General features: G+C 40.2%; 1 protein-coding gene across 4 annotated transcripts; it reads left to right on the forward strand.

The window, feature by feature from the left end:
- The first annotated feature begins 323 nt into the window (after window positions 1–323).
- On the forward strand, window positions 324–10,836 carry RNF138 (ring finger protein 138). Of its 4 annotated transcripts, none has more exons than XM_014874339.2 (7): window positions 324–674; window positions 1,561–1,726; window positions 3,231–3,346; window positions 6,243–6,311; window positions 6,805–6,910; window positions 7,707–7,814; window positions 9,195–10,836. In XM_014874339.2, exons 1-7 carry the CDS (start codon window positions 562–564, stop codon window positions 9,261–9,263), a joined length of 747 nt encoding a protein of 248 aa, XP_014729825.1. In that variant the 5' UTR covers window positions 324–561; the 3' UTR covers window positions 9,264–10,836. The 4 variants fall into 4 exon arrangements, with proteins under 4 accessions (XP_014729825.1, XP_014729826.1, XP_088030550.1 ...); XM_014874340.2 differs by having other exon boundaries at window positions 372–674; window positions 6,246–6,311; XM_088174424.1 differs by lacking the exon at window positions 9,195–10,836 and adding an exon at window positions 8,315–9,063 and having other exon boundaries at window positions 372–674.
- Window positions 10,837–27,939: the final 17,103 nt, after the last annotated feature.

Below are 27,939 nucleotides of genomic sequence, written 5' to 3' on the forward strand. Positions count from 1 at the left end.
CTGAACACAGGATCGAGGTGCGGCCTGACGGGCGCCGAGCACCGGGAGCCGGGACGGTTCTATCTCGAACCAGCCTGCGCGCTGTCACTGCGCAGGATTGCGAGCGCTCTCGTTGCGCGCAGCGCGCTGGGCGGAGCGGGGAAGCCTCACGGTCAGGGCGGAGCGGCGGCCGTGTCGTAGCAGCCCCGCCGGGCCGGGAGGCGATCGCCATGGAAACCCCGGCCCCGCCCCTGCCCCCTCGGGTGCCGCCGGGAGCGCGGCCGGAGCTGCCGGGTCCCTCCTCCCCGGGCAGCGCCAGGTAGAACGCGGGGCGGGGGCCGCCCGGGCCGGGCGGGAGGAGCCGCGAGAGGCGGCAGGCGGGGCGCAGGCCGGGCTGGTTCCGCTGCTCCGCCGCAGCCCGGCCCGGATCGGTTCCCACCCGGCGCCGGTGCCCCCGGCCGTCCACTCTCAGACCCCCGGCAGCGCCACCCGGGAGCGAAGCGGGGCCGGGTTCTCCGCAGCCGGCCAGGGCGGGGCTTTCCGTCGTCCCCGATCCCGGCAGAGAGGCCCTTACGTGTTGCCATGGCCGAGGGGGCCGAGGCGGCCCCGGCGTGCTTCAGCGAGGACGATTTTTACTGCCCGGTGTGCCAGGAGGTGTTCAAAACGCCCGTGAGGACCGCCAACTGCCAGCACGTGTGGGTATCCCGACCCCCCGCCCCTTCCCAAGCCTTTTCCTCGCCTCCTCCGGCTCTCCGCCTTGTGCTCCTCGCCCCCCCCCCCCCCGCCGCTCCCGGCGCACGGACCGTCGGCCTGGAGCCGCTGGCGGTGGGGATGCGAGCCCAGTGCTGCCCCAGCCTCGCCTCTTTCTTTTGTAGCGGACGAGGACCGGTCATTTAGGAGAAGCCCCCCCCCCCCCCCCCCCCCCCACCCCATCCCGTGTGTCTGGTCGGCGGTGGGGGAGTTCTGCTGTGCTGTCTGAGCTAACTCGCGGTTTTTAACTTCATGGTTTTCCCCGTTCCTTTTCGAACAAGGACGGTAGTGTGAGTTGTTCGCTCTTTTCAGTTCATCTATTCAGCATTTTTTTTTCCAGAGGGACGTTTGATTACAACGTGCTACTTTGTAGAAAAGCAAAATAGCTTTGGCAGCTGGCGTGTAAGGAAGGAGAGCTGTAAAAGCTGGTGAGCTGAGGTCTCTGGAAACGCGTGCTGAATGAAGCTTTGCAGTGGTTTTGGCTCTGCTTAAGGACAATAAACAGGAGTTACACTGATAAGAAAATCACGTGCTTGCTGCACCATTTAATATCTCATTAGTGATCAGTCTGGTGTGCAGCTAGGTAATACTAGTCAATAAATAAGAAGAGTTTTACCTAGAGTGCATTGCTAAGCTCCCTAGATTTCCATATACTTCATCATTATTTCATATTTATTTTAAATGCCAAACTTTGTATTCGGTAAACTATTACTCTGATATTTCTCTCTTTTTTTTTTTTTTTTTCTAACAATCATCCAGCTCTCTTCAAGGACGAAGTTTCTAACTCTGTATGTTTTGCTAACCTGTGTTTGTGGTAACTTTTCAATTTAGGTTTTGCAGGAAGTGCTTCTTGACAGCTATAAGAGAAAGTGGAACACATTGTCCTCTCTGCCGGGGGAGCGTGACTAAAAAAGAAAGAACGTATCCCAAAAGGGCTCTAGATGTTGAAAACAGTATGAAGAAAGCTTCTGGGGGCTGTAGATGCTGTGAGAAGCAGGTAGAGTAAAACTTTAAAAAAAAGTTGAATAAATTTTTTCATGTTTTTGTCCAGACACGCCTTACTGTGTGTCATTCTCGTTTTGGACTTGAAGAGCCTATAGCAGTTTGAACTTAGCTCTGTATGGCTTGTGCATATACTGGGCATGCAGTGCCTGCTTGCTGTGCCTAACAGGTGTAAACTGAAAGAGCATCTTGAATTGTCAATAAAGGCATTTTAAGTGGAGTGCCAGTTTTTCCCTAACAAGATGGAAGAAAATGGATATAGCTGTAAAACTGACAGAAAGAAAGTTAAGGAGCTGAACATGAAATTGCACATATATGGAAAACCTCAGAAGCTCCCAGTATGGAAATTCAACTCCTGCGAGCTGCCATAAAATTTAATTTAAAACTAAAAAATGTGAGTTGATTAGTTGCAGTGCCTACACGATCAATCCTATGTAATTTCCTCCTTCCCCATCAGTTGTTTTACATTCCTTTCATTTCCTTTCTAAAGGGATCATTATTTTTGGAACACTGGGTGATATCTTGACCCTCACTGAAACCAAGAGTAATGTCTCTTTTGATATAAACAGATGCAGGATTTCAGCCACACTTTTCGTTTTTAACAAAATGCATCAAATCCAGGTAGTCTTTATGTTGGTTTCATTTCACTTGGGACTTCTGCCAATGTGAAGAGCAGCACTAATGGTATCCTCAGCTGCTTTGCCTTGTTTCACATGATTCATTGGGATGAAAAGTGGGGAGAAAGAAACTGATAGCATGTTGGTAAACTGGAAGGAAGAACCAAACAGAGTAACTTTGATGGAATTTGGGTGCAGGCATGTGAGATACGATCTTGTTCAGCTTCTGCACCTGTGAGCACCTTCTGACAGTGCTGTTGGACCTGAAATTCGATTTTAGGGCATGTCCAACACAGTTGTTTTCTGACAAATGTAAGCAGCTCATTCTCTTAACTTGAACTAAAGGTCAATAGGCAGCCTTAAGTTGATGATCATTCGCCTATTTTTTTCCCTCCCCTGCCAATGAGTAAAGGAACATACCCAATGCAAAAAGAAGATTTTCCTCTGCATGAGGTAACAGCAGGCCAGAGAAGACTGAAGGAGCAGTGGTGCTTATCCCATCCTCACAGCCACTCTCTGTTAGAGAGCTCAGCACCTATTGACCCTGGATCTGGGAGATATAGTTCCAGCGACTTTGTTTCAGTTAAATGGTGTTTACTTGCCTCTTTCATCCCTGAGAGAGCTCTCAGATGTCTAGCAGTTTGAGTGGCAGTGTTCTCCAGTCTCACAGAGTGACACTGGCTCTGAGGAGAGAGGAATTGATGTCCTGCTGGTGAAGAAAGTGTTCATGCTCAGAAGGGAGACACGTGTTCTGGTTTCTGCTGCAGATGAGGTCTAAATAATTCCTCTATGAATTGCTTTCTGTTGGCAGAATTATCTCTTCCTTCTATCTATCCTTGGATTGTTTAGTATGATTTTAGTAATTTGGCATTTTATTTTCAGGTTAGATTTTCATGGATGAGACAGCATTATAAAACGTGTAAGAAGTATCAGGATGAATATGGTGTTCCTTCAATTATTCCAAACTTACAGATTTCCCAGGATGCAACAGGGAACAGGTAATCAGGGTGTTCTGTGTGTAACAGTGCATCTTCTTTCCCCGCCCCCTCACCCCATGGAAAGTATTTTTTTCCAGGGCATTATTTCTTTTTGCATTAATTATTATCCATATTTTGTGCTTCAAAATATGAGTTTTTCCAGGTCTTTTTCTCTACTCTTAGCAGACAGAAGAAAACCTTTCTACATGATGGCTTTGAAATGTCTTCTAGAGACTCTCCTAAAAAGTATTTAATACTTGTAGCTTGCTTTCCTTGCTTTGACAGCATTTGGGCAGCTTACTTTGTAACATATTTCATAATATTTACCTCTGGAGAAGTTCCTGTCTATTTTTATTTCCCCTCCCCTTTCCTAAGTTTGTTTTAGTGGGTATCCTGTTTCAAAACATTACTGTGCAAGCTTTTGCTTTCTGATTGAATCTATTTTTAACAGATCTCTTATGAAATATATAAAGAACTCCAGTATGCTACCCACCATAAAGTCAAATGACACTTGCTATTTGTTTTCAGGCAGTAAAGCTAACCTTTTTTTTTCATTTTTTTTCATTCTCACTGATGGTAGGGGGTTGGGGATTTTGTGGTTATTTTTTGAAAAACTTTTTATATGTTCATTTCACAGAGCTTTATTATATATATATATATATATACATATATATCCCTTCTTTTTTTTTTGTTGTTGATTTTCTGTTTTTAGCAGTCTGAACTTCCCTGTGTTTGGTTTTCAACCCATCAGTCTATTGAAAGTTGAAGCTGTTACTGGAATTAGCTGCAGCAATGTTTCACCAAAGTGACTGCATATTCTGATATCACTATTTAGGCAGTTAGCCACAGCAGAATACCTGTGATTATAATAATACAGCAGTATTAAAAAATTCACCATTACCATATTTGTGACTGTAAATATTCATGTTCTCAGCATGTCTGTACAGTTTCTTCTGGCTTAGCTAGAGGTGCATATATGGTCAAACTTACTTTGTTAAAAGTTCTTCTGCTTTACTCTCCCTTTAGGAAAAAAGTTTATTTTGTGCTCAGCATAAGAAAACTTACCTTCTGTGTTGCAGATTATTTGTGTGAATACATGACAGTTAAAGGCCCATTTACACCTTTCTAAGTAAAAAAAACTTAGGAAGTGCTACCTTTCTTACATTCATATAGTTCTTAATGCTTTTTGAGCTACTTGGCTGTCACCTGCATTGTCACTCTTGTTGACTAGATGTTTGTTGTATTATATATCATTTTCCTGTAAAGTTGTGTAGTATGCTACGACGCATCAGCACGGTAATTAAATTATTCAGAGAAGTCACAGTTGACTGGAAATTAGCAAATGTAACGCCCATCTATAAGAAGGATCAGAAGGATGATCCAGGGGACTACAAACCTGTCAGACTGACCTTGGTGTATTGGGGAAAGTCATGGAGCAGATGATCCTGAGTGCCATTATGTGGTATGTGCAGGTCTACCTGGGAATCAGGCCCAGCCAAAATGGGTTTATAGCAGTCAGGTCCTAGTTGACCAAACTGATCCCCTTCTGTGACAAAGTGACCCGCTTGGTAGATGAGGGAGTGACTGTGAATGCTGTCTATCTAGACTTGAGGAAAACATTTGACACTGTCCCACCGTACTCTTCTGGGGAAGGTGGCAGCCTATGACTTGGACAAGTGTGCTCTTTGCTGGGTGAATAGACTATCTGGATGGCCAGGCCCAGAGAGAGGTGGTGAATGTAGTTACATCCAGTTGGCCCCTGGTCACCAGTGGTGTTCCCCAGGGTTCGGTTTGAGGCTGCTCCTGTTTCAACACCTTTATTGATGATTTGGATGAGGGGATTGAGTGCTCCCTCAGTGAGTTTGCAGATGACACCAAGTTGGGTGGGAGTGTTGATCTGCTGGAGGGCAGGGAGGCTCTGCAGAGGGATCTGGACAGGCTGGATCAATGGGCCAGTGATGTGAGGTTCAACAAGGCCGGGTGCTGCGTCCTGCACTTTGGTCACACCAACCCCGGGCAGCAGCACAGGCTGGGGAAGAGTGGCTGGAAAGTGACCCAATGGAAAAGGACCTGAGGGTGCTGCTTGACAGTGGCTAACATGAGCCAGCGTGTGCCCAGGTGGCTGAGAAGACCAGTGGCATCCTGGCCTGCATCAGGAGTAGTGTGGGTAGCAGGACTAGGGCAGTGATGGTCCCCCTGTACTCAGCACCAGTTAGGCCACACCTTGAATCGTGTGTTCAGTTTTGGGCCCTTGAATCCAGGAAGGACATTTAGGTGCTGGAGCAAGTTCAGAGAAGGGCAGTGGAGCTGGTGAAGGGTCTGGAGCACAAGTCCTGTGGTGAGCAGCTGAGGGAGCTGGGGTTGTTTATCCTGGAGAAAAGGAGGCTCAGGGAAGACCTCATTGCTGCAGTTACCTGAGAGGAGGTTGTAGTGAGGTGAGGGTCAGTTTCTTCTGCCATGTCTTGAAGTGAAAGAATGATGTGAAATGGCCTTAAGTTGCACCGGGGAAGGTTCAGACTAGATAGTGGAAACTTTTTTTTACTGAGAGCATGGTCAGGCATTGGAATAAATTACCCAGGGAGGTGATGGAGTCACCGTCTCTGGAGGTGTTCAAGAGGTGTCTGGATGTGGCACCTGGGGATATGATTTAGGGGTGATTATGGTGGTGCTGGGTTGACAGTTGGACAGGTGATCTTGAAGGTTTCTTCCAGCCTTGGTGATTCTGTAAATACTGAGATATACCTTGAGCCAAAGGAAAAGTTGTGAGGGTTAGGATATGTGCCATTGTATGTTGCCTTGAAATTCATGGGACTTAATGTATATTCCCCCCACCTTTGTTACTGTTAAAGTTTTAAAATGTTGATAGTTGAGTAAAATAATCTCAAGTTTTAATGTTTTTTTTTTCATTCATTTAAAGTAGCAGGAGTGATGCAATATCTGATACTGGCGAGATGGCTAATAATCAAATACTTCAAGGAGAATCAAGGTAGGTTGCTTACTTGTCTATAGTTGTTATTAAAATAGATTCTGATAGTCACAGTGCAAACTTCTCCTTATGGAAAAACCAAAATACAAAAAATCTACACAAAAACACCAGGAGCTGTATTTATAGAATCCTGTAGTTTCTTGTATACTTGTATCTATTTGTTAGAATTTAGGTATTTTAATACTTTCCTGAAGGATTTGCACTAAAAGGTGTCGCAAGAAAGCGAAACTAGGGTGTAGCTGCAGAGAGAACAAAAGAAGCCCAAGTCTCAGAAGAGTGCATTTAGGCATACCAATTGTAAGTGTACTTCAAAATTCCAATTTGGTAGTAGTACTGGGGCTCCTTTAGATCTGCTAATATGTCAGTGGGGTTGTGGGGTTTTTTTTGTTGCTATCAAAGCAAGAGAAAACAATGATAGCTTCATTTGTATGCTTTCTTAACACTACTTCTGAAACTCTTTTTCTGTTTAATACTGTTGTATTTCTGTTTACAGTGGACACCCAACCTTCAAATGCCCCCTGTGTCAGGAAGCCAATTTTACCAGACAGCGCTTGCTGGATCACTGTAATAATAGACATCTTTATCAGATCGTTCCTGTGGTAAGTACAGTTGTTTATGTATGTTTTTTAAGCTACTTTCATTGTAATTATGTGGACAGTTTTAAATGTGCAGTTGCTGCTCTATATCTGTAACAATCACTGTGGTTTGAGAAAGACAGACAATGTACTTCATGCAGTGCATTTAAATTGAGGAGTGACTTTGATGTGAAAACGTTTCATGTCCAGCCTGCTGGTTCCAAGGCATTTCTGACTTAGCTGTCTCATTTATCTTGATGTGAAACAGGCTTAGTTTTTGAGCCTGATGCTTAACTCTTCTTTATTCGGTGGTTCGGGTCTGTTTCTATAGAATCCCATTTATAACAGAACTACTGTTCCTGTGAAACCAACAGTTACTTGAAAAGTAATCCAAAGTAACCAAAGGATCTGAAAGAGAAAAAACTGTTTGGTTTTCTATTATTTTCATCTGTATAGGATGTGTTATCTTTTCTTTTGGCTTACTTGATCATCTCAATTGTATGAAAAATCTCCCAAACAATAAGTAGGATGCAGTAGTCGCTTTCTTAATCATATCTGTCTGAGTTAAGTTAGAAATCTCCTACTCCTAAGAGAAACACTTTAGAAATCGACCAATTTGAAATGTAGTTTTTGAATGTGACACAATTGAGGGAAAGCACACTTAGCAGTATGATTTGATGCTAAGGTCTTACTGTATTTTGGTAGTGGATGAGTAATAGACCAGTTATTCCTGTAGAACATGTCTTTAATGCATTCTGTATTGCCAATAACTTTTTTTTTTTTTTTCATTCTGTCTCTTCCCTTCCCTCTCCAAATTCAGATATGTCCTATTTGTGTATCTCTTCCTTGGGCAGATACCAACCAAGTTACTAGAAATCTTGTTAGTCATCTAAATCTAAGACACCGGTTTGACTACGGAGAATTTGTGGTAAGCTTTTTCTTCTTTGATGTGTGGAGGAATATTTCTTTTCTGAAAATCAAAATGCCAAATAAAAATTTTGTACCTAACATATGCTCTGGACATGCTGTGTTCCTGTTCTGTATGGAACTCAGAAGCAGACCTGTCTGTTCTTAGACTTCGTTATCAGTATAAAGTTCTACTGGGAATAGGTGTTGTCAATAGTTAAACTGCTCCAAGCTGATGAATTAAGTCTTTGGCTCAGTGTTCTCAATCGGAACTATTTATTTATTTTACTCTGTTTATTAGAACAGTTTATTACTGCTGTTTCTGGGGGAAATAAAATAGATGCCACTCTTATTTATGGACATTATTGACCTTTTAATGCAGAAACTGTGAAGTTATATTCGCAGGACTCAATGTGCAGCTTGACTAACTGATATTGCTGCTACAGCCACTCTTTCTGTGTGTTGTGAGAGAAACTGAAAAAGAGTTGTCACTTAATCAGTGTTTATGTTGCCTCTTTTCAGGCTCTCTTTGAGTAAATGGCCTTGAAGTAGATGCAGAACTACATACACAGATATAATCAGTGGCTGATGCATGAGTCAAGCCAACCATTTGGGTTCTGCACGTGGGATCAGAGAGCTGGAGAGTTTGTGGCTTTTTCTACAGAGTTTGACAGGCTTTGGGATGTGCAACAGATATAGTATTTAAGACACAGGCAGCCTCACTACATCAGGATGGCAAAGATTATGTATCTTGTCTTTTGAGTTGAGTGAGCTGTGATAAAGGCCTAAAGAGCTAGGGTTTGATAGAGGAGATTGGGCTCTTCACCATGAGTGCATGTTTGATTTCCTAAAACTGGTGATAGGAATTCTGATTTGGGGAAACTGCCAGAATTGCACTTAAAAGATTCATTACTCTAGCATATTAAGAACCTGGAGGATATTTCTGCTAAAAGTAGCAGACTTTTTGTGTTCTGTGTTTGCTTTCTCATTTTAAGCAGTATATTCTCAACAATCTATGATTAGTGTTGTCTGGGGATCCCATTTTGGTTTTATTAATGGAGGATGTTATGGCTGGTTAGAAGCCCTGTTAAAAGAATTGCATGACACAGTCAGCTTTCCTGAGCTGGCTGTTCCGTAATGTAATTGAGCCAGGGAGAGAAGATGGACCCTTCTGCTTAATGAGCCTTGTCCCACTCAGCTGATTCTTCTCTTGTCTCATGTGTCTCTTGGTACTTGGTTCAATAAAAGATTCTGTGCAATATAAACAATCATCTAGTAGCCTAAAAAGTCTTTGTCTAGGTGCCATATCCTATGTAAAAACCTAGCAGATGAATGAGTAAACTAATGACTGTACTAAATCTTGAGTATTTGTCCATTTTGATGATGTTTTCATTTTGTTTAGAATCTTCAGCTTGATGAAGAAGCCCAATACCAAAATGCAGTTCAAGAATCCTGTCATGTGAACTTTTAAAGTAGAGCCCCCTTCAAGTTCATATTGATTATCTGAGAGAAAATTTACTTTACTCTGTTGGTGATCCGAAGGGTATATTAATAAAAATGTTCAGTACCCACTTTTTGGGCTAAGCTTCTTTTCACACTCATAAGGACTTCTGATAAATGATTTTTCTGAAACTCAAGTTTGACATCTTGACTGAGTTCTGCCCCTGTGGAATTAGGGACATTTTTGGAACTTGTCACTCTTGTCTTGATTTTCTCTAACTTTTACTACTCTGTTAATTACATGTTCATATGACTAATATAGGATGTCTAAATTCACCAAAACCAACTTTGAAAGTATCTTTTGAAAGACATGCAATGACGCTCTGTTGCACTGTTTGGTTTCTTCAAGTTCAGCTGTCTTCTAAGGTATCTTATGAGATGATAATTTATTTTTTTTCTCTTTCTACCAAGGACAGGCATTTGTCCTGCCAAGAACTAATTTTATTTTGATGTTGTGATTTGTTTTTTATTATTACTATATGACTGAAAATAACAACAGCTTAAAATATTAAAATGTTTCTTTCCTCTAGATCAACAATGCAGAGCAGGGCTTTTTTCACCTTTCATTGAGAAAGAATGATGCCATTGCCTAGGAATAACTAAATCTATTTTTTCCTCTTTGGGAATAACTAAAATAGGATGCTTGCTTACTAATGTGATGAGTGAGGAGTATTCTCTGTACTCCCAACTCCTAAGGAAGATTACATATTTTCTGAGCAATTCAAGATGACATGCAAAAGGTATACTTTTTTGGCCTATGCCTGTGACCAGATTTTGCTGGAGCTTTTTGAGAACTTCTGGTTTTGCATTTGAAATTGAAGTTTTGGTCTGTCCTGTCTTTCATGGAAGGCTGTGTAGCTAAATAACTAAACTGGCTTCACACCTACAAAACATTTTTCATTTTTGTAAAGCTCTTTAAAATTTGTACATCTCCTGCATCCAAAGGCTTCAAAAAACAGTTCAGAAGAAAAAAAACTTACTCTAAAATAGTTACCAACATATTTTACGACTTCCTGTTGTAGATTTCCATCTTCCCAGCAAGAACATTGTTAAAATTGGAGAAAACAGTAATAACACAATTTTGAATTTAAATGGAAAATCCATTTGTAAAAACTTTAGGATCTTTTATATAATACTAAAAGGGACAAGGGCATAGAAGGCTGCACAGCATACATTTTGGAGTTTTAAATAGTGTTCTGAACATACACCTGTTAGGACTGACTGCATTCTATGTTTCCATCGCCCATTGTCAAGCTATTGTTGTTAATGAGCATTGCATATGTGGTGGAAAACATCCCCAGTACTTTTCTTAGTCTAGGTGGTGATTTATGTGTAGTAATATCAGTTGTGCAGCCAAAGTACAGTCTGCTTCTTGTGCCCTGCCTCCCTATTCCTCTTCAAACAGAAGTTTTGATTATTCTTTAACTGCTGAGATATTTCATATTCTAAAACTGGTAAGGTTGAAATGCCTCATTTTACAATGTAATGTGTTTCAGAACTGAAATTCAAATTTTTTGAGTGTTGGAACTAATTCTCTTATGCATTTAAACTTGACTTTTCTATCTTAATTTTTTTATGAGCGTAAAAGATTGCTGGCTAAAGTTTGGAGAAAGTTGTCTATTTCAGAAATAGCTGTCAATTTCAAAAACCTTATCTGAATCTTATATCCTTTTTATAAAAACATTTTTTGCATTTTGTTACTGTCTCACTACAGTATTTTGACAGCAGACCACACTTGGAATTTCTATTCCAATTTCCCTATTTGGTTCCGTACACGTCTGTGTATTCTCACTTGTCTGTCAACTCTTAGTGCTTGTGTGACCACATACTGATTTGGAGTGGTTCACTGAGCCAAGAGAAAAAAAATTAGATTTTTACTTTTGCTCTGTAAAGCCAACTGTGAAATTGTGCCCTTATACAGAAAAGAACGTCAAGGTATCTGATGCTAAAGTTCTACCTTTTCAAAATAAAAACATGTACTATGGTGATTTATTACTGCATACATTTCCTAAGGAGTTTACCAGTTACATGTAAGTTCAGTTAACTTTTTTAGATTCAATAAAATGTTTATATGATCTGGCAATAAATGCCTACAGCCAATACAGATTCTGAATGCCTCATGGACACTGGAACTAGTTATTTCTATTACTTGAATATATCTTGGGAATTCCAAGTGGAATGACATCTGTTTTAAAACTCTGGGAAACAATTTTTTCTATAGCAATAATTAGTTGTCACTTGATGCATAGTTGCTGAGCATTTTAGTCATGTTTAAATGTTGAGCGACTTGAATACACATTTTAAAGCAACAAATGTGTATTAATGCAATACAAAAAGACCTTTCAAAATGTTTATCCTCTTTATTTAAAATCTGTATTGGCAGGTGCTGCCTTGCTTAAGATTTTGTACTTTTAATATTAAGAGATTGCATCCAATACATTCACTAGGTGAGCGTTTAATGAAAATTAAACTATTTGAATATGTTGCTGCTGGTCATGATCTTTCTCACTGAAATTCAGACATGCGCAAAAAGCTGTGTATTTGTGATGGGATTTTTATGTTGCCCAAAACATGAAATCTTTACTAGAAGATTGCTTCTTAACAATGTTTTCATGTTTACGTTGCATTATGTATGGGTTCAATATGTTATGTTTGAATTGTACCTTCTGGATTTTTTCCTATTAAAGTATTTTATTTTCTATTTGTCTTTTTGTTGCATAATAAAGATGATCAGTTCCCTTGGTGCTACTTCTTCCTTTTCAGATGCTTTCTCAAACTTAAATATGTGATCAGTTGTACGTCTGTGAGTTATTGAAACGGTGTGTGTGCTGCTGGAATGATAAGACTGGTGATGCATCTGTGAGCTGACAAGTTACCTTATATCATACCTTGGGTATTTCCACCAAGCAGAAAAGATTATAGGTTGGCCCAAATCTACTTTGTTCATCTTTTCTTGCTTCTGCATTTATTTGTTGCTCTCCCATGTAATATTAATAGAGAAATAACATCCTAAAAGGACATGGACAGAGGTATGTAACACTTGGGTCATTAACAAACCTTGTTATTTAAAAACAGACTTTCTGAGAAGATTTAATGTTTTTCTGAAGAAAGAATTGGCAATAAATTTGGGCTGGTTGCAAGTTTCAACCAGCAAGGTGACAGCTAGATGATTTATCCTTCTGTTCTTTGTTCTTCCACTGAAAAATAATTTGGTTATTTCTTATTCTTTTGCATTCTAAGGATATACAGCTGGTAATACAGTAATCAAATGTACTTAATGTGTTACTTTAAATGACAAATGTAACAAAATTTTGTAAATTTCCTTTTTGTTAATTTATTCTTCCCCCATAGAATCTAATTTTCTGATCTCTAAGTAAACTGTATCTTCTGAATCTCTTTATTAGCCCTTTGTTAGAGATTTCATTTGATTTGATTTTATTACAGCAATTCATATTTCATTACTTAAAGAGAATGCATGTGCTGTGGTTAATTCTCATTGGCAGTACCTTGGTTATAGGATACTTGAGCTCTGTAAAACTGCCCTTTGTTCTCCAGTCTTAAGCCAGGGCCTTGTTCCCAGGGAGAGAGGGGATTTCTGTGCACCCAGGTCATCTTCTGACAGATAGTTGGGACTAGAAGGCTTTCTGTGTTTGGGATGCATTCCTGGGTCCCTTCTTTTTAGATTTGACTTTTGAGTCTGGTGAGATTTGAGCAAGTGTCTGTGGTAACTGCTATAAAAGAGTGAATAGTGTATTTTTATCCTTTTGTTTAATGCAGAAACAGACACACCAATTCATGAACACTTAGGGGATGGGGTAGTGTTCAATACATGTGGCAAAGTGCACAATTGTGAAATGACTCCAGAACCTGGCATCCAAGGCTGCCTTACTGCAAGACGGAAGAGCTACAAGAATATCTGATAAAGGCATCTTCAGGTTTCTTTTAGAATTGGAGAAACAAGCAATGAAAGGGCACAAAAGTAACATAGTCTGTTCTCCATATAGCGTACATTTGCTCCAGAAATCAGATTTCTTTTGTTTCCTGTTGCGGCTGTGTTTGAAAACACATGGGAGCAAAATTCAGGGCATCTGCAATGAGTAGGCATTTCAATAATGTTAAAACTTCTACTTCCCAGGGAATTGCCAGACTTACTAGGGTCAAAGCATATGTGGTTTTTTTCTTTTTTTTTTTTCATTAGTGGAGTAGGTCTGTACTGTTTCTTATTTTTCCCAAACTCCCGGTCTGCTTTGAGAAGGACAATTTTCACCTCTTCATTTTCTAGCTCTTACCAGCCTTATTTTATCTGTAACATTTCTGTGGGCATGATCAGGAAAGAGCTAAGAAAGTGAATTTTATGTTTATTATCTCACCATGTCTCACACTCTTAAGAAATAGAGGGCAAGGAGGGAGGGAGGAGTCATCATTGCCGAATGCATTCTATTTCAAATCTGTGCCTCAAAGTACTCTGTATACATTTTGAGGCATTCCTCAGCTCTGTGAAGCTGTAGGTTTCCCAGGGCTTAGAGACAGAATGCAGTTCTTATGAACTTGCTTAATCTTTATGAGAATGTGTAGTCACTGAGAAAAGTGCTTCTCACTTTTACTGGACATTCTTTCTGTACTCTTGTGTTTCTGTCACTCATTTTTTCATTGAATGGCTTGGGTTACAGTGAACCTTAAAGATAATCTCGTTCCAACCCCCTGCTGTGGGCAAAGACACCGTCCACCTGATGAGATTGCTCAAAGCCTCATCCAGCCTGGCCTTGAACACTTCCAGGGGCATGGACAGCTTTTTTGGGTAACCTGTTACAGTGTCTCACCACCTATTTTCCTCTATGTGCATTTCCCTGCATCAGTTCTCATAAATATTCACCACCTGTTTCCCTCCCACTCCCTTTTCTCTCTTTTCAAGTAGTCAGCAATTAAACTGCTACGATTATATTACTTGGCTACTAATTATTGTTTCATATTCTGTGTGTTTTATTAGCTCCTCTGGCTGTGCCCTTAATATGGGGCTGGTGTGGGCCTCAGGGGTAAATACGGTAACTAAGAAGCTTAGCACCAATAGTTCTCCAGACATGTTTACTTCTATGGCTAGAGGAGTTTGTTTCTCAGAATGTGTTTGCACTTGGAAATAATCTGAAAGTCTTAGCAGATAAATTTTGTTGCTTGTAAACATTTTAAGGTGTTTACTTTGTTGTTTTCTGTAGGGGGAGGTTTAGAATTGGAGAGATTAGGATCAGGTTGAAAATCAAAAACTTCTCACAAAGCCCAGTTTCCTTGATGGTAATAGCACCCTTTATTTGCCTGGAAAACCTTGTGTTAGGTTCTCAGATTTTGCAGGTACAGACTGAAGACTGTGGGATGGTTTTTGTCTAGGATAACTGATATGGCCCTACTGCCACAGAAGGTGAGACTGATAAAACTAGAGTGGTTTCTTTTATGATTTTTTTTTTTGTCTTTCATAATTCAAACCACCAGAGGGCACTGAATATTTTTAGGTACTCTCTAAATAAGTATTTAAGGGTGATAATTAAATAACTAGTTGTCCCCGAAACACTATTAGATACGGAATTTCTCTCCTGATGTTTTGTAAAATGCAATAAGTCTTTCCTGGATTTTGGGGGGTTAGGAGACTGGCTGGGGTCGTTCCATTCTACAGAAAGAATACTTGCAACTTACTTTAAAATCTTAAAATTATAGATTTACATACATTGCTTTATCATCTGTGGCAAGTAAGCAGTGTTGGTCCCCTGTTGGCGAGTGAACATTAAGTGTGACACGTTCCTGCAAACGCCCTGTACTTGCCAGACCTCTCCTTGCCCAAGGGCGTTCTCCAGAGGCCTCTCGGGCGCTGTAGTGCAGGCAGGAGGCACACGGGGGCAGCTGGGGACTGATGCATTCTGTGACAGTGACAAGGGGTTAGTGCTCATTCCTGACTCTCGCTTTGTGAGACTGCCCGCACACCGTCGCCCCCGCTAATTCCATCTGCCGCGGTGCTGTGAGGTCTGCCAGGTGCCCCGTCCAGGTGTGCTGCCTTATCCCTTCTCAGCATTCACAATAGTCTGGGGTTGGCCCTCTGGTATGAAGGGAGGAGTTGTACAGCTAAGGCTTATGTTGCCTCGTCTGTGAAAGAATGAAGTCTCCCTGGAGTGTGCTTCTGCAGTGGCAGGGTAGTGGCCAGCCACATCCACTTTAGTAGCTGCTGATCAGTGACAGTTCGTTTCACACCGTAATCTGATTCATATTTGGTGTGAAATGTGTTTGTGTAAAAACATGTCAGACGTGATTCAGCACCCTGGGAGAGGGAAGGAGATGTAATCCTGTATGAGTAGTTATTTAATTTATTAAATACTGTTTTCTTACACATACAAAAAATGGTGGTTAAAGTATATCTGAAGTGTCAGTGGGCAGGAAGGTGTGCGGTGTTATACCCAAGCTTCTGCCATTTGCTTTTTATCCTTGCTTTTTAATTTACCTGTAGCTAAGCAGTGCGAGGATGTTCATTTTCTTGATAAACTCTTAATGAAAGCAAGCATGCCTTGTTTTCTCCTCTGCAAGCAATTGGAACACTTGTATTTGATATCTGGTGTAACTTTGACTCTTTTACATTGCATCCTACACAACGCTTGCTAGGTTTGTAAACACTGGAGCTTCCTAACTTTAAATATTTAGGTATTCAATTCGTAACATTCTGGATTGGATCGAGGGTCTGTTATCTTTCAGGTTTATCTGACAACTCTTATCTTGATTGCTGCTTTTGCCTTATCAGCCAAGGAGATAACACTGCAACAGTATCTCTGTTTGGGAGATTAACTGAAAAAGCGAAGTTAATTTGTGCAAGATAATGCAGGACTCTTGAGACAGGGCAAGGGACAATCCACTATCTCAGAGTAATAGACCATCTAAGTATCCTAATGCTCTTTTCACATTTGAACTATAAGCACTGCTGTGGTTGGGATACATTGTTCTGCAAACCAGCATTTTTCAGATTATATAATGAATCCATATCACTTGAAGCTGGCACTGAAACTTGAGATCAGACAAGTTACACCCAAATGTCAATGAGCAGTCATGAGTCACCACTTTTGGCTGAGCGGTATACAGATGGCAAAATTACCAAAACATCTCTATTACCTTACAGAAGATTAACAAAACTATTCAAATATGAAACTGCCTACCAAAAAGTCTAAAAAATCACTATATGTATGGAGCTAATTTTACTTGGGTTTATGGTTGTCAGTAGTTAGCTGAAATTACGTTTTGCAATTAAGTTCCTTTGGCTTTTAAGAGAGCATCCTTGTCCTCCTCCATTCATTTTTCCCAAGATCTCTGCTCCCATTACTGTCTCGTCCCCGATTATGATAAAGCTTTGTAGCTTTACAAAGAAGAGTAAAACAGGTGATGCTTCCCATCTGCGTTGGATGATGCCTCATGAATGTTCCTTCTTCTGCAGCAAGGCAGGGGAAAAGCACTGCAGTATCTTTACTGCTGTGCTGTGGAAGAGCCCACAGGCAACACTGGCACTAGGAAGGCACGATGATATGGTGTCTGCCCCAGGGAACATGCAGTCCGCTCTGGGATGCTCTCCATCTCTTTTTGGGTGGTCACAAGGTAAGCTCAGCAGGAGATCCAGACAGTCACTTGTAATAGATCTGCAGCAGGCTCCACAACAAGCTCTGATGTCTTTCATTTTCCTTGTTTCTCCTACCAGCATAAGAGTGAGAGAGTTTGTGGGGAAAGAAATGTAATTGACTGGCAAAAGCTCAGATTTTGCAGGTGTCTCTTATAGTTACTCAGGGCTCATTAGATATCTTAGCACTCGTAAAGTTGTGAAACATTTTCGAGGAAAATAATTGCAAGAAAGGAAAAAGCTATCGACCAGTTGAAGGCCTGCTCCTTCTCCTTTGCATTTATGTTTTTGTTTTTCTTCAAACTCAGAGCTTGCAATCAGGATACTGGTGGTCCAGTATCAAAATGTTGCAGATTAAAATGTTAATGGAAATAACATTATTGAATTCCACAGGTCCCTGACTGTGTCAAGAAAGGACATGTATCATGTTGGCTGTCATATGTTAAGGAAAATTCTCAGCCTGACCATTCACAAAACTCTCAGGCACCTCAATCTGCAGCTTGCAAGCTGAACTACATTGACCAGATGCTTTCCTCAACATGCATGCCCTGGTAGCTGTGGAACAAAGGCATAATCTAAGACTGCCATTCTTTTTTTCTTCCTCTGAAAATGCACACTGTCTATTCAAGTAAGCTGCACTACTCTTTATTAATTCATCTCCAGTAATACTCAGTTGTGGGCCTCATTCTTGGGGGTATAGTATGGCTGTATTCATCTGGTAAGAAAAATTCAAGTAGGAAAACCCTGAAGAAAAATAAGGGATAGATATATTGCCTGAATACAGACAGTAAGTCTGTAATTAGGCAAGATGTTTGTCATTGTAGAGAACATGGTCACAAAAGTAGATGAGGTCTGTTGAAAAGATCTTCCACGGTTAGACAGTAAAAAAACTTCCTGAAGACTGCCCCTATATTAATTACTTTCTTCTCAACATGTATTAAAATCTCCATTTTTAGCTACTTACTGGGGACACTGAATTTTCTGCCAAGAGCTTCTCTAAAAAGTCCTGATGTTCTGTTATTAGCATATTATTTATTTTTCCATTGTGGTTGAGGCTTATTGGCCAAAGCATTGCATCTTGTTTTATTTTACCAGAAGACAGGTTGAGGTGTCAAAATTTTGGGTTTATTTAATGAAACAGCAGTGTGTGTTAGCATATAATTTTTGTGCCTTCTCTCTTTGGTGTAACTATATGCCAGTTCCCACACCTGCTAATATTTTTTTTAGGTAACTCACTTTTTGGCCAGTCCTGAAAGCAGCAGTGGTCATGACACAGAGGTTCCTACAACCCTTCATCCCTCTATCTACTGTTGACAAGAATTTGGTGTGAGCTCTTAGTAGTGGTTGAGACATCTTAGAAGTGGGGATGGGGAAGAGAGAGCAATTGTAGTGATTATTTCCATTTAAAGGGAAGCAGAAAAGCAGAGTGTTAGGCTTTCTTCCAAAATCAAGTAGTAAGAACAAAATTGTGCTATTTCTGAGTTCACCATCTATGGAAAGCCCTTGTAAGGTACTATAATCAAGAAAAAATGGATACAGTTTTTCAGTTTTGATCAGGAGTGCATTTTTTAAGCAAGCATTATCATCATCACCATTCCTATTTACCATGCTTTTGCTCACATCACGGAGTAGTTTTGGCATGTACAAATTGAATTCCTTTGCTTTGAAACTAAGCCAGAATATGTTCTGCAGATCCCTGCCTAGTGCAGTCCAGTTCTTACCACTGATGCCCAGTGCTTGGGATCAAATCAGAGCCAGACTAAAGCAGAATCCTTTGAGATTTGTACAGCATAGATGCCAGGTTCTTACCACCAGATGTTTCAATGCATGGATCTGTTCCAGTTGGTTTGAAGTAATGGTTACTGTGGACATGGCCAGTGTAACCCAGGGAGCCTTCAAAGACACTACCTACCATCATGTCAGGAACCAGAGTTGTGTCTAAGACCCTGCCATATTTGGTCTGCTATTGTGCACAGTGACAAGAGAAGACAATGAAGAAAACCTTATTGTTTAACTGGTGGGAATTTGACCCTTAACAGAAACAATATATTTGGTCAATTGATGGGAACTTAACCTGTGACAGAGCAATATACAATAGAGCTGTTAACATGGAGCGATATCATGAGCTACTGTGGCCTCAACTTACTCTCTGGCCAAGTGTGAGATATTGTAACTGGAAAGATTACACACCAAGAGGAGGAGATAGGAGGTGTGGGTCTGGGGTGGAGGGGCAGAAGAGGACAAGATGCACGCCATTTCAATCCAGGGGACTCCCTGAAAGTGCAGTGCCTACCCACCCCTCCCACCTGAGCACCATGCTCCATCTCCTTCTCCTGCTCAGCACCTCTTCAAAAAATCCAGGGGTCATATTATTTGCTACTGCATCTAATAAACACAAATGTGCTTTGCAATCACAGTTGGGTTTCAGGATTTTTTGTGCATGGGCATTCTCCAGAACCCATAACATTAATGGTGATAAGGATGGAATGCCTAGAGCACAAAAACTGATGTAAAGAAAGGACAGGGCTTGGGCAGTGGGGCATATGGTTCACCAAGAGATTGAAACACATAACTGTGCTGGGAAACACTGTGTGCAGCATATGGGAGGTGAAGACTTAGTCTGGGTACCCAGCTGTGTGTGGGAACTCAGTAATATTTATCTATGTCCAAAGTGTAATCACTATCATACACTTGTTGTGCAGTGTATTGTAAACATAGCTCAAGTACATTTCAGATTCCATCAGGAAGAACTCTTAGTCCTTTGCATTTGTGGTGTCTCTGGATGATACCACTAGAACAGAGTTATTGCCCTCACTATTTTTGTTGTCATTATCACATCCTTATATGAGTGCATTGGTAAAGATGTTTCATTAAAAGGAGGCTCGGGCCATGGCTCCACCAGGGGAGCAACTGGGCTGGACATCGGAACTGTGGAGCACATTTTGGGACAAGCTAGAAACTTGTACATGTATTGAGCCCAAGCTATGAGAGGCTAAAGATCCCGTGGGAGTGTTGAAGTATTGGGGAAATTTTGTGCAAATTCCTCAAAAACGCTCTAAAGAGCGGCTTTTTCATGCTGGACACATGGCTGAATGCCTGTTATTTGCATACAAAGTTGCAGTTGAAAAGAATACAGAGCTTGAAAAACAGTCAAACAAGACAAGGTGTCATGCTGTAACTTAATTTTAAATCTAGTTTTTGCTGATACTCTTGCTGGTGATTCTTTAAGCAATCTATAACTCTTGTTCATAACCTCAGATGCTGGAGATTGAAAGAAATTGTTGGTGATAAGCCAAAATTTCTTTTAAAGAGAATGCATTTAAAACTAGTGCACAGGATACTAATTTGCTAGCCATGGCTGCTCAGGGATATAGTATTAAATACCACACAGAAAATATTTAACTAGCGTCTGAGTGTCCATGGTATACCTTGTGAGATTGTATACAGTGAATGAAGGAAGAAGGAATGAAAGCAGTTATTTTTATTGAGGACACTCTGATGCAAAGTCCCTGTTTGTTATCATGAGAAATAGACTGATTAAGACTGCTGCCCTAGCATATAAAAATGTAATAATGACCCTTTTGATTAATGAAACAGGAAATCCTCTGGATGAGATAATTGAAAAAATATGGCAGCTAGGTAACCTTGGGGAGTAGAACCCCCAGGGAAGTGCTGGGAATCGAAAAAAAAGCTACTAATTGTGCTTTTGACACCACGCAGTGGCTACATGCCAGAATTAAGGTTCCAGGAAGAAATGCAGAAATCCAAGCAACTATTCATTATTTGTTACAGGCAAATTTTTTCTATATTTTGCTTTCAACCCTGCATTTGTAGTGTTAAATCCTGTATACACACAGCACAAAAGCAGCCTTACAAGTTGCTATTTTTTATGTGTTTTTCCAGTCAAAGTGTATAATGTAACTTGTGTTTCAGTTTTTTGGAGTGGAGGTTTCATTATACGAATCTCAAAGTATGTGCTGCAAGTTCTGAAGTATGACAGAAAAGAATGTGAGGTTTTTTGAAATAATGTTTGAGAACTATGCTGAGCAGAACCTACAGAGTGCAGGCTGGTCCATGCTGTCCCTTGGGGAGGGTTGGTAGTGAGCTATCCACAGAGCTACCCTCATGCTTTGATGTGCACAGAGCTAGCTGATTTCCTTCAAAGGAAAACTGGAAAGCAAGGCAGCTAGGTGACTTCTACCTGGGAGATTGTCAAGGAGCTAAGCACAATGTGAACATGTCCACTGGGGCCCTGATGTGATGTAATTTATCTGCTGAAAGATATGATGTCATACTGGGGTATTCTGGGATACAGAGCCGAATACCCAGCTCCTACAGCAGTTTTCTGGAGTTCTTAGTGCTTCTACTGTAAATAACCAAGTTTCATCTGGTCTGAAAATTATGACCTTTGCTGTTTTCATAGCCTTGATTGTAAGCCTATCCACAAAGAAAATATGGCTTAGAGCAGCACAAGAAACTTAAAAAACATTTTCTGTAGCTTGATCTAACGTTTTAATAATATTACTTTACTTATAATCATAACTTTAAGTAATTTTCATGCTTTTTCTATTTTTATCATTTGTAATATTATACTGAACTGCCTTCAATATTGATTTAAAACAAAACTTGGTTCATATTTCTCACCATTGTTGAATAAAACTATTGTTCTGGAAGTTATCTTTCCTCTCCTTCACAGTGTATGCCAATGTTGAAACAACACTCCCTATTGTCCCTACTGACTGTACTTTGGTTATCATTGTGGGATGGTTTTGGCGCATATGGGCTGGATGCCTTTGGATAAAACTAAAATCCTCCCGATTAAAAGCCTCTTTGTGTAGAGGAAGGAGAATAGACATTTTCAGATGTATATAGTTTGTTTTAAAATTTGATTTTTCTTTTGTTTCAGAGGAGTTATTTTATAGTTGCACTGTTTTAAAAAATAGGAAAATTAACATCCACTCACTTTAGCCATTAGTAGCACCGCTCATTCTACTTGTATACTCCCCAGTGGAACTATTGGGTCAATTTTCTTTTGGATTATGCCCTCCCTATCCATTCAAGGTCCTGTGAAGTTTTACTTTGCAAGTGCAAACGTGTGGCATCTGCCCCCCATGGAACCTGGTTCTGTGGCTGATGACGTGATAGCAGCAGAAAACATGTTGCTATCACCATTCCAGGGGAACAACAATGGTGCTGAGTACCTGCTAAACACTTTTGTGGCAGGAGTAACAGGTGGGAGTGAAAAAAGGGGAGGTGACTTTCTTCTGTTTATGTTTTAACAGGGTACTTCAGAGTCATACCCCCTCTTGGAAAAAACATCTGGGTGACTCTGGCTAAGGCAACCAGATCTTATGATGCCTTAGCACTGCTGTGCCTCAGAACCCATTCATGATGTGTCTGACCGTGTCCCTCTCACAGCCCATAAGCTGCAAGGTTCATGTGACAGCACCCCTGCATCTGTGGGCTGCCCAGCTAGTGGATTCTGGCAACAGCTGTCCCACCTCAGGAAATCCCCTGCTTTACCCCTAAGGACTTTAGGCACCTTGAATGCAGATAGTTGTACTGCCTTTACCAGCACAAGAAATAGCCCTATAACTGGGTAGGTCAATGTCACAATACCATGGCATTAAAATACTTCATACTGGTATGATTCAACCACAACACAGCTAACCCTGAGTTTTAGTACATGTATGCAACTCCCGCAAGGTGTCTTCTTAATCTGTGGGGACCAAGCCTAGGCCAGAGTACCAATGGCAATTAAAGGTAGTCCTTGCACCCTAAGAAAGCAAAAACCCTCTTATCTCCAAATATAACTGCTTCAGTATGCATCCAACAAAACCCAACTCAGCACTGTCATACTCAGAGCATACATGTTTTTACTCCTGACTACAGAGATATAGCTAAATTCTAGAACACTACCAAGATAATCACTGCCTCTTTGTTGGCTCCTGGGGTTGCAAGTGTATAAACCCTCATGACCCTCAATAGAGTTAAGTTGTTGGTTAGCAAAGTTTAGCAATACTACCAGCACAGTTATATCTGATTTGTTAATTGATGTAGACAGCATTAAACATGCTATGCTACAAAATCGAGCAACAATTGATTTTTAGCTTTTAACACATGAGCATGAGTGTGATTTTGATAAGTTATGTTTTATAAACTTAAGTGACATTTTAACTCTGTCCATGCACAACTACAGGAATTACAACACTTACTCAACACCTTGCAGAAGACACCAGTTAAAATCCTGGTTTGCTGGAGGGGCATGGGTTTGGAATTGGTTGAAAAAGGGATTAGGGTCGCTTTGTGCCTTAAGTATTTCGTTTCTAAGTGTTATTTGTTGTATTTCTAGTTTAGGATCATTGTACTGCATTTTAATAGATACCACATTGCATAGTACTGTTGTTCATATGGTGGAATATTGACATATTCCAGCCGTGGATCACGTGGTCACATGTGTCAGTGTCCAAAGTCATGTCTAAGGCCCTGCCATATTTGGTCCACTGCTGGGCATGTCGACTAGATAATAAAGAAAAGGTAATGAAGAAATCCTTGTTGTTTAACTGGTGGGAATTTGATCCTTAACAGAAACAATGTGTTGGGAACTTAACCTGGGAAAGGAGAACAATATACAATGGAGCTGTTGTTAACATGAAGGTGGCATCATGAGCAGTATGGTCTCATCTCATGCTCTGGCCAAGTGTGAGATGATGTCGTAACTGGAAAAATTCCACTCCAAAAGGAGGAGATATGAGGTGTTGTTCTGAGGTGGAGGGGCAGAAGAGGACAAGATACACGCCATTTCAATCCAGGGGACTCCCTGAAAGTGCAGTGCCTGCCTGCCCCTCCCACCTGAGCACCATGCTCCATCTCCTTCTCCTGCTCAGCAGCTTTTCAAAAAATCCAGGGGTCGGTATGTATTATTTGCTACTGCATCTAATAAACACAAATGTGCTTTGCAATCACAGTTGGGTTTCAGGATTTTTTGTGCACGGGCTTCCTCCAGAACCCGTACCAATCATCTCCCAGCAGCTGGAGATGACAACATGCAGGCTTCAAAGGCTGCTGAACTTGCAGAAGAAATCTTGACAAAATTGCTTTTTGACCTACCAAACATCACTGATTTCAGAACAGTTGACACCATCATTATTGGTGAGTAGGGGATGTAATATTTAGTTGCTTTCATAGAAAAAGACCACACCATTATAAGAAAAACAATATCTACAGCTGCTAATTCTCAATGCATCAGCAATGAAACAAGTATGGATCTGAGCATAATAAATGGCTTAGGTGTGCTCATTACTTAGGATCTTTCTTATCAGCTCTGATACTTAGAATGCAGCATGTTATAAATTTTGATATTATAATTTTGTGAGTCTGAATTTGCAATAAAAAAATTTATATGCCATTCTTAATTTTTGTGTTGGTCTATACAAGTAGTTGGTCTGGCAAAGTAGAAGGTTAGCAAAGCCTGACCATACAATTGCCACATGTACCTGCAGTTTAAGCATAAGAAGCTGTGGCAATTCTAGCACTCACTGACAGCTAGGAAGTAGAAGAGATGGTTAAATTTGAAAGAAATACCCAAGAGTCACAAGCAGTGGTGACAGTACAATGGTACTGACATTTAAAAAATTAATTTGAATGGAATCTTTAAGTAATCCAGAAGGATGCCATTATTTACATTAGTGATAAATGCAGTGTCTCACATATATCAACAACAGAAATAGCTTTGCATTTTCCAAAAGCAGGATACTGAAATTGTGTTGCTGACAGATTTTTTTTTATGTACACACATTTCTCATTTTCCATTTCTGTCAAAAAATGCACAATTATTAATATATTAATGTCTTGCAAAGAGTCTTGCTAGTTTTCTGTTGTTCAAGAGGTTTTAGTGCCAGCTTTATTCTCTGAATCACAGAATGACTGAGGTGGGAAGGCACCTCTGGAGATGTCCTAGTTCAATTCCTCTGAAGTCATGCTGGGGATTACCTGCAGCAGGTCACTCACGTCTGTGTCTGGCTGTGTTTTGATTGTCATCAAGGAGAGAGACTCCACAACTTCTCTGGGCAATTTGTCTCAATGCTTAAAAACACAATGAGAAAAAATAAAACAACTTAAATTTAGATGGAATTTCCTGTGTTTCAGTGTGTCTTTCTGCTGTATTTATTTTTTCTTATTTCCATTTCATCCTGTATTTAAATTTCTCTCCAACACTTTTTCTCACAGCAGTTCTTAAAAATAATTAAGGTGTTTCTGTTAATTGTTGCAATACAGTAATGATGGACTTACTTGACAATGATATGCTTACTTGACAAGAAAAATGTAGGTAAGGCAAGTGAGTAAATCACTGAGAGGACAAAGGTTTTGATTTATGATACTTACTATCTTAAATACCAAGTTGATGTAAAGTTCCGTCCACACAACTGTAGACTGGAGAGCAACATGGGCTTGTTTTCTGTGCCTGGGCTTTTAACTTGTCTTCTTCTTCAGGTGGTCTGGAGTCTGGTAAGAAAACAAAGAATATATATTCTTTATGTGACTGAGTAAATAATGCAGCTTAAGATGAGCTTGAGAGGAAAGGGCTTAATTCCTATTTTGCAGAATCAATATAATTCTGTTGTCTGCATGGGAGAGATAAGTGATTTCTCTTTCCTTGGGTTCTTAGTGTTGCTATTTTTCATAGATCTGGCTATAAATGGAAAGAGATTATCTTTCCCATCTAAGCAAAATGTCCACTAGTATTCAAATTTACCAGAACAACAAGTCTGGGGTTAAAATCAAGAACTGAAATTCATTTCAATTTTCCATGTCTGAATGTTTTGGTCTTGTTTTGTTTTCCCCCAACGCTTTTGTTTGTCTGTTTGTTTTGTTTTGTTTGTTTTGGTTTGCTTTGATTTGGTTTGGGGTTTTTTTGCTATAACATTTAATAGAATGTAATTGATATTGAAATTTATGCCTTTTTAGCCACTGGATATACTTGGAAATGACTGCTCCCTGTTCCTCCAATCCAGCTGAAATATTTCTGGTCAAAAAGTAGCAGTTGAGGTTTTGATACTACCTGTTTTTTTTAGTGAAATGTAGCATTTTGCTCATGTTGGGAGGCTTTGTTGTAGAGCTCAGGAACTTTGGGTGATGCACAATATGGTTTGTTCAGAGAACAGAAACTGGAAGGTTCTTGAAAGTTTGTTTCAGTTGTTCATATCTTCAGGGTAATCTAGAGTAAGGTATTACTTTTTATGACACTACCTAAGAGCAATAACATCATCTAAATTGTGCAAAGTAACTATCTTTGGCAGCCTTATCTTCTTCCTCGCCATTGACACATGTATATACATCTCCCTAAGTTAAGCACTCTGCCTCACATTCCTAACTTTCCCATAGTCCTCCTGTATTCCCTATCACCCCAATACCACCCTTCCTTATATTCCCACTACCTGTGCCTCTGCCCTAGTCTTTTGGAAACTCAAACCTCAGTCTTGTTTAGATTCCACTGCAGGCTTTATTAAAGCCTATAGGAGGTGATACAGGGTGTTACTAACATCCAGAAATTTCCTGATATCAAATTGATTCCTAAAAACTAGGTCTCATGTGTCCTTCGTTTCTGACCACCAGGGCTAATTATTTCCTTTCCATGTATTCTATGGCCAGAAACAGCTAATTTCAAATTTCTGGATGCCAATACTAAAATAATATAGTCTGGAGAAATCACTGGTAAGTTAGGTGTCTCATCCAAACTAGGTGAGTGTATTCTATCTGAATAGACATCCAGCAAGGTGAGGTGGATCATCTTATGGTGATGCCAGGGCATCATGAGGGTGCCATAGATGTTCTTGGCACATAAGAATTATCCATTTGTTTCTTGATTGATGACTGAGTCCCTTCACCTGATTTTTACATTATTACAATAGGCGAGATGTTTCCCACCTGTCCAAGACGCACTTGAATTTTTTGTCAGATAAGTGTGGTCTCACAAGCCGTGGTTTAACCAATCATTACAATGTCTTAATTCATATGTTTTCTATGTCCAAAATTAGGGACTGACACTAAAAATGATCAGAAATTTGCGTGTATGTAGATTAGACTAAATTAGATTCCTCTTTGGTACACTTCAGCTAACACAACCTTCCTCTGCATGAGACTATGGACTGTGTACTTGTTGTGTGTTTACAATACTTTCACAGCCTAGAAATGCATCATGTATTTTGTCAGGCTGATATTGAGACCGAAGTCACTGCCATGTGACACTTGTATGCAGAAATGCTCTGTTTGAAACAGAGTGTTTTGTGGTTGAGATTAATAGGACTAAAGAACTAATTTTCTTGGGAGCACAGTGGAAAGAAGTGATAGAAGGGATTCCTTCAGTATGAAACGTTCAGTGGCAGTTTTCAGACACCGAAGACCAGCCTGGATTTCACTGAGTTGCTGCATTTAGTATTGTTCAGTTATGGACTCCGATTTTGATTTGAGCACCAAAAGTACCACTGTACTTAGCTCCTGATCTCAGTTTGTGAGCTTCTGCTGCTGCTAGAGGAACTTTTCCAGGAATTGCCCAGTTTGTACCTTTAGGACAGTTATACTTTCTGATTAGTAGATATGGATACATTGTAGTTAATAGTTATCAGAACTGCAGAAAACTTTTACTCACCATTAATGCTTATAAGAGGATTCAGCATATATGGGTGTGATTCTTCTCCTCCATCAGTAATTTTTAATGTAAAATGCAGTGATGTGGTTTTATATTTTTAGTATTGCAAGGTTTACTTGTAATTTTTTTTTCTTCACAGAAATCTGTTTGAATGGGAGTTTAAAAGCAAATGAAGTCTTTAAAATGTGTTGCACACTTTGCCCATGTACTTGTAACTTGTTTTACAAGCTGCACCTTCATTTCAAAACTTGAATATGTAGATACTGTTTTATGCACAGTGATAATGAATTGTCTGATGTAGTGATAGCCAAGTACATTATGTACTTTGTACCATATATTGAAATGGTGCGATACATGTGCAACAAA

Source organism: Sturnus vulgaris, chromosome 1 (assembly GCF_052056855.1).
Source record: "Sturnus vulgaris isolate bStuVul1 chromosome 1, bStuVul1.hap1, whole genome shotgun sequence".
Classification (NCBI taxonomy): Eukaryota; Metazoa; Chordata; class Aves; order Passeriformes; family Sturnidae; genus Sturnus; species Sturnus vulgaris.

Bases quoted from the DNA above. Each gene is read 5' to 3' on its own strand.
- RNF138 (XM_014874339.2), top strand. From the start codon at position 562: ATGGCCGAGGGGGCCGAGGCGGCCCCGGCGTGCTTCAGCGAGGACGAT. The intron at 6,312-6,804 runs GTAGGTTGCTTA...TTCTGTTTACAG, and splicing joins ATACTTCAAGGAGAATCAAG to TGGACACCCAACCTTCAAAT. The intron at 6,911-7,706 runs GTAAGTACAGTT...CTCCAAATTCAG, and splicing joins TTTATCAGATCGTTCCTGTG to ATATGTCCTATTTGTGTATC.